Here is a 6310-nt window from a genome sequence, read left to right as displayed (position 1 = left end):
GCTTTTATTTTGAAATTATACATCATATCTAGTTGCCACTTTAAGGCTATGTTCTAGAGGTGTCCTCTGTCACTCTGAAGTGGTAGTAGTCTTTGGAAACAGGGGGTTTCTCAGCAATGTGTACGGCAACATAGAGGGAAAAATATACAAAGTACTAATTTAATGGTCTTTTATTTTGAAATTATACATCAGATCTAGTTGCCACTTCAGGTTCTGTTCTAGAGGTGTCCCTCTGTCACGCAGAAGTGGTAGCAGTCTTTGGAAACAGAGAGCTTCTCTGCAATGGGCACAGCAACGTAGGGAGAAAATACAAAAACAATGATTTTTTAAAAGTCTTTTATTTTGCATTTATACATCAGATATTGTTGCCACTTTCAGGTTCTGTTCTAGAGGTTTCCCTCTGTCATCCAGAAGTGTTAGCAGTCTTTGGAAACAGAGAGTTTCTCAGCAATGGGCACAGCAACTTAGGGGAAAAAGATAAAAAAGGACTTATTTGACAGGCTTTTATTTTGAAATTACACACCAGACCTAGTTGCCACTTTCAGGTTATGTTCTAGAGGTTACCCTCTGTCACTCTGAAGTGGAAGCAGTCTTTGGAAACAGAGAATTTCTCAGCAATGGGTACGGCAACATAGAGGGAAAAAGATTTTAAAAAAATGACTTTTTAAAAAAGCTTTTATTTTGAAATTATACATCAGATCTAGTTGCAACTTTCGGATAAATGAGAGAGAGAGAGAGATTTTAGTTTTTATTTTGCATTAGTTTTTCAGTATATGTTATTTTCTGTTTGCAAATGCAGCTGCTGGAAACCTATTTTGAGTAGCTCCAACATGGACCGCATGTGCCTTTTATTGTGAAAGCAGCACGTAAATGGGTGTACCATAATTTCTTGAGCTACCGCGCACTTGTATAAAGTGTGCTGGGCTGGCTGGAAGCACAGCCGGCTAGCTTTACCGCGGTTTCTGCTGGGTTTTTCTCCCGCCGAGAGAATTGATCGATCAGGAATCGATCAGATTTCTGCCGTCTTCTAATCACGTAATTTCGTGAATTGTTACCTGATTTCAAAAACGTTCTCGCAGAGAAATACTAAATGTTTCGTTGGATGACTACAAATTGGAAATAAAATGATTTTTTTCTTTGACGGACAACGAAAAAACTCTAGCGCCACCTCTGCTCCAAACTACGAACATTGTCGGCCCCTCTTCGTTTTTTTTTCTTTTTGCGGAGGATCAGTAAATAACTTATTGCCGTTTTTACCATCACCACCAGGTATGAAGTGCTTTAGCCTTTAAGTTGCACCACAGCGCAGCACAACTGAAACATCCAGGAGAAGAATATCAGGTTGTTGTTATGAGTACAAGTACAAAGGAGGCTGGTATCGTGCCTGATCTAAATCTATTTATTTATGTCATCACATGGACATTATACATTTTCTTTTCATATATTTATTATTGTTTTTCTTCTTTAGATATTAGGTTGGGTTAGAATTATTCCAAATAATGTACAGGAATTACCTGGTACTGTTACATGTCAATCGTCTGGGGGGGGGGGCAATACGGGGGCCAATCAGATGACAGGGGGGGCACTGGTCCCCCCAGCCCTCCCTCTGGCTCCGCCCCTGGGCAAGACACTTCCCCTACCTTGCCTGCTGGTGGGGGTCAGAGAGCCCGGTAGCACTGAGTTATGGTAGCCTGTTCAGTATGTAAGATGTACTTATCTGGTAAGTCACCTGCGATAAGGGAATCAGTGACTATGAATCTTTATAATCAAATAGCGTATCAGAACTAGGTTAAACTCAGGAGGAGCAATGTGTTGAACAAAACATATTTATTACACATTCTGACAATAACACAAACAAAATAGTCAGTGTTTTCTTTTAGTAGTCCTAAGTCAAGTCAGTCAAGTTCAAGAGTTTTTTTCCTTTGATTTGTTTTCAGTTCAGTTCAGTTTTCAGATCTGAATATATGGTAGCTACCCGGGTAGTGTTAATATGTGCAAACCTTCTTCTGTTCCACCGATCAAGTGGAACAGAAAAAGGTTCTTCTTTGGCATCATAGTGGACACAATGTGAATCCGCTGTTTTGGATCCTGGTTCGCCGTTCTTCACGCCTTGCCTCTCAACACACACACACAAAAACAACAACCGGAGATTCGCAACAAGAAAAAAAAAAAAGTAATCTCAAAAACAAAGTTCTTCCGGGTCCAGGTACACAGGAATCAAAAATCAACCATAGAAGAAAAGTAATTCTTGAAAAATATTGAAAAGGAAACTGAGTTTTGTCAATAAAGTGACCACAAAAATGTTTTTTCCTTCTTCTTCTGTTTGTTCTAACCCAGTGTTTCTCAAACCTGGTCCTCACCGCCCCCCTGCTCTGCATGTTTTAGATGTGCCTCTAATCCAGAAGAAGCTGATTCAAATGATTGCATGACCATCAAGTACTGCAGAAGCCTGTTAATCACCCATAGATGCAATTCAGGTGTGTGGTAGAAGTGAAATACCTAAAACATGCTGGATAGGGGGGCGGTGAGGACCAGGGTTGAGAAACACTGATTCTAGCCCATGTTCTCATATCACTGAGATATGAGATATTTAGACTACGTTGAAACCATTTACTGCCACCTATCGGCAATGTGGTGTATTACAGGCTATAATTCATATTCGTTAAAATAACATGGGTTACAAGTATATCACTAAGCACACAACAAACAAATGTGACCTTACCTTGAGTAACTGCTTCATGTTACTTTTACATCTTTTACGCTGTTCGGGGGGTTCCGTTTATTCCAGAATTGGGGAGCAGAGTATAGCTGGAAGACCTGAGTTCTATGGTGGACAGGTGGACAGATGGCTTAGAAAGAAGAGAGTCAAAAGAGGAGCAAAGGGTGCAAGGTGAAAGAGATTAGTAAGATAAGGAGGGGCTAGGTTATGGAGGACTTTGAATGTTAACAAGAGAATTTTTAACTCATTGGTTCTGAACCAGTTAAAGTCTATGAAGGAATTTGTAGTAGACCAAAGAGCAGCGCATTGCAGAAATCAAGTCTGGATATTATCAAGACCTGTGGCATAAATGGTGGTGGGGGTAAGTGAGGGCCAGAGACAGTTGATGTTATAGAGATGGAATTTTGAGACTTGGAACAATAAAACAGCTGTTTTGATAATCAGGTCACACAAGAGAGCCAGTGGTTTGTACAGATAAATCATAAAATATGATCAGATTCACAATAGAATTGTGAATCTGAGATATATATATGTTTTGAAAGTTTCCTAAAGACACGATGTGAGGAAGAAGAGAGAGAAAATTTATTTATTTTTTTTTCAGCTGACGAGTTCTAGCTTCAGAGAGATTCAGCAGCTGAGATTGTGTCCAAAATCCGATGTGAGATTCATCCGTGCTGCAGTGAATCTGTCTCTCTTTAAAGATATCTCTCTCTTCTTCCTCACATCGTGTCTTTAGGAAACTTTCAAAACAAAAACGGAAGATTTGGGATGTATCTTACTAGTGAAAGAATTACATATAAATAATAGTCTTTACCACCTGTGTAAACTTTGCTGGTGAATGTTATAACACATAAGTTTTATAATATGTGTCATATTGTTTCATTTCTAATGTAGGCTCTTGTGTCAGATAATCTAAGTCAATGTTAGAGAATAATCTTTTTTTTTAGATTCACGGAATCTCAGTTAGCCTTCATAGGGTTAATATGTCCATCTTACTTGTGAAATGTTGTTTGTGGAGCCCTCACATCAATAGTCCATCGATCCGAACAACAATATCCCTCAGTGCTGAGGCATCTTCTGCTGTTTTGATTGAGCAAAGTAGGAGGGTATACCGCTCCAAGATGGCCGCCGTATTTTCTGCGCCGGAGCAGCCAATGCGGGGTCTACTCTTCTATTATGTCTATGTTCATGTCCGTCTATGTTCATGTATATGGAATTTCCTACATCAGCGAAAGCACCGTCGTTACGTTACGTTACGTTACGTTACGTTACGTTACGTTACGTAGTGCAAGGACATATTCAGGGGAGGGGGAGTGACATTTGTTAAAGTTACCTGGATTACGTAGCCTCTTACTATCTTATCCGTCCTGTTGCTGCTGTAGTTCTGCGGTTAAGAACAAAACCTTTGAGACGAATGTGAGCAGCTTTCCGTTCGTGGAAGGAACAGAGCAGGAGGTCAGTAAGCCGGACTTAGAGGAGACTCAGCTGTTTCCTTAGCTTAGCACGAAGCTAGCTGCCGTTGTTCGTCATTGACTGTCACTGTTGACTACTATGCGTAGCAGCATGGTTATTATGTATTTGTTTATCTAAATAATCAGCCAGATATGCACAACTAAGGAAAATACAGTGGCTTCATATTTAACCTGAATCCATGTTGGATTTTTGTACACCAACAGCTGTCATGTGTGTGTTAAACACATCATATGTGACCAATATGCTGTTTTCCTTTATTACATTGCATTTAGAACTTAGTAGGTTTAACAGATAATGTGCATTCATTAAAGTTCTAAATTTCAAAACAAGAGTTGGGGGCCCGGGGAGATGTTTGGTCAGTTTTTAGAATTAGGGTGCTGGAATTTAGAATGAATCAGTATTTAGCAATATACAATTAAACCCAAAAATATTAATAGTTTTGGCAGGATTAGGCTTAATCTTTCAATTTTGCCATTATGTTCTTCCTACGTTAGAATTGTGGTTCTGTTGCTGTAGTTCTGATTTGTTCATTGTGTAGATTTCAGTTTTTTTGCTTGAGGTCTTGCTCTTTGAACAATTGTATTTTGTTTTAGAATTGTAAGAATTCTTGCTCTTTCTGTTTTACTTTCAGATAGTTGCTATGATGTGTAGCCATGGCAACATTGTTTATTTTTTTATAATTTATGATTTTTTTTTTTACACATTACGACAGTCATGTAACTCATACAGCAACAGTCTTCAGTTAGAAGCATTTTCACGTATCATCAGTCCTGGCTTCCGGTACCTTATCAGATTGATTTCAAAATTCTACTGCAGGTTTTTAAAACTTTAAATTGCTTAGTTCCTCCTTATTTACAAACTCTGACACCTACAATGAACTCTTTAAGATCAAGTAATCAAAATTTCCTAGATGTCTCTTGGTTCAGACTCTAGAGTAAAGGGGATCGCATTTTTTATTTTATGACTCCCAATTTATGGAATAATCTGCCTTCTTATATTAGGCATGCTCAATACTTAAATGGTTCAAAGTGCATCTGTGCACAAATTTTTATTCAATGTAATTTGATGTTATTGTAATTATTGTAAGTTATTTAATAATTTATTTGATTAGAAATAGTATATTTGTTGACTTCTGTACAGCACATTGTTGCAGCTTCAGCTATTTCAAAAGTGCTTTATAAATAAATTTGACATTGGCATGGACTGAGAGCTCAATCCTGACCTCAAGCTATAGGAACTTTACGATAGAGGAACTGTTTTTTTCACTGAACATGTTTTTCTGACCATAAGTTAGAAACTGAGGAAGAGCATTTCCTTAACCTTTTTCTAATGTTTTTTTAATTTTTTTTTTATAATAATCATGAGGATAACTCTTCTCTGCCCTTAGATTCGAGCTTCAGGACAGCTGGCAGCACTTTGGGTTCCCTGCTTTGCGGTGGTCTCTGGTGATGTTCAGCTGGTGACCCCTGACTGGATGGCTGTGAGCAGAGGAGGGGTGACCCTCTGGATGGGTTGTATCTGCAGCCAGAGTAGAAGGAGACCCATTCAAAGATGGAGCCGAAGTCTCAGCCAGGTAATCTGTTGGATTCTAAGATCACTATACATTTGGCATCTACAGTCCTGCTCACCATCACTGGCACCCCTTCATGTTTTGAGTAACTGAGTGAATATATTCAGAAATAAATGGAAATGTTCAAAATTCATATCAGCATTAGGCTGAGGTAGCAGAGTAGTGGAAGAAATACTACCAAATCCAGGTGTTGGGTATCAGTCACTTAAACTCAATGATTTTGCAATAACAAGTTTGCATTGTCTCAAAAAGAAAAAATGAAGTTAATTGTTGATTATGATTTTCTGGGATAAACTGGAGGGACAGTCTAAACACAGAGATTTTTTACTGTATCTCTTTTGATTGGCAAGTCTCCTTCCCAATGTGAGCTCACATCCATTATTTGCAAACATCCAACTGGTGATTTTTATTAACGTCCATCCATCCATCCATTTTCTTCCGCTTATCCGGGTGGGGAATTCACTCTTTGAGACTGTGGGCTCCCCACGAATGGTTCACAGCCCGTTACAGGAACCTCAAAGGGTATGCGCTCTCACTCGAGATCAGAA

At 38.9% G+C, this 6310-nt stretch overlaps 1 protein-coding gene across 1 annotated transcript in view; it reads left to right on the top strand.

Annotated features, from left to right (window-relative positions):
• Nucleotides 1-3992: 3992 nt before the first annotated feature.
• Nucleotides 3993-6310, top strand: part of lg11h6orf136 (linkage group 11 C6orf136 homolog) — a 48341-nt gene continuing 46023 nt past the window's right edge. Inside the window, exons 1-2 of the mRNA XM_008421188.1 lie at nt 3993-4174; nt 5580-5765. Coding sequence (XP_008419410.1) covers nt 5667-5765 — 99 coding nt within the window. The 5' untranslated portion in view covers nt 3993-4174; nt 5580-5666. The remainder of the gene's footprint in view (nt 4175-5579; nt 5766-6310) is intronic.

Source organism: Poecilia reticulata, linkage group LG11 (assembly GCF_000633615.1).
Source record: "Poecilia reticulata strain Guanapo linkage group LG11, Guppy_female_1.0+MT, whole genome shotgun sequence".
Classification (NCBI taxonomy): Eukaryota; Metazoa; Chordata; class Actinopteri; order Cyprinodontiformes; family Poeciliidae; genus Poecilia; species Poecilia reticulata.
The sequence above is the reverse complement of the archived record's forward strand: the minus strand, read 5'-3'. Positions and strand labels throughout refer to the sequence as shown.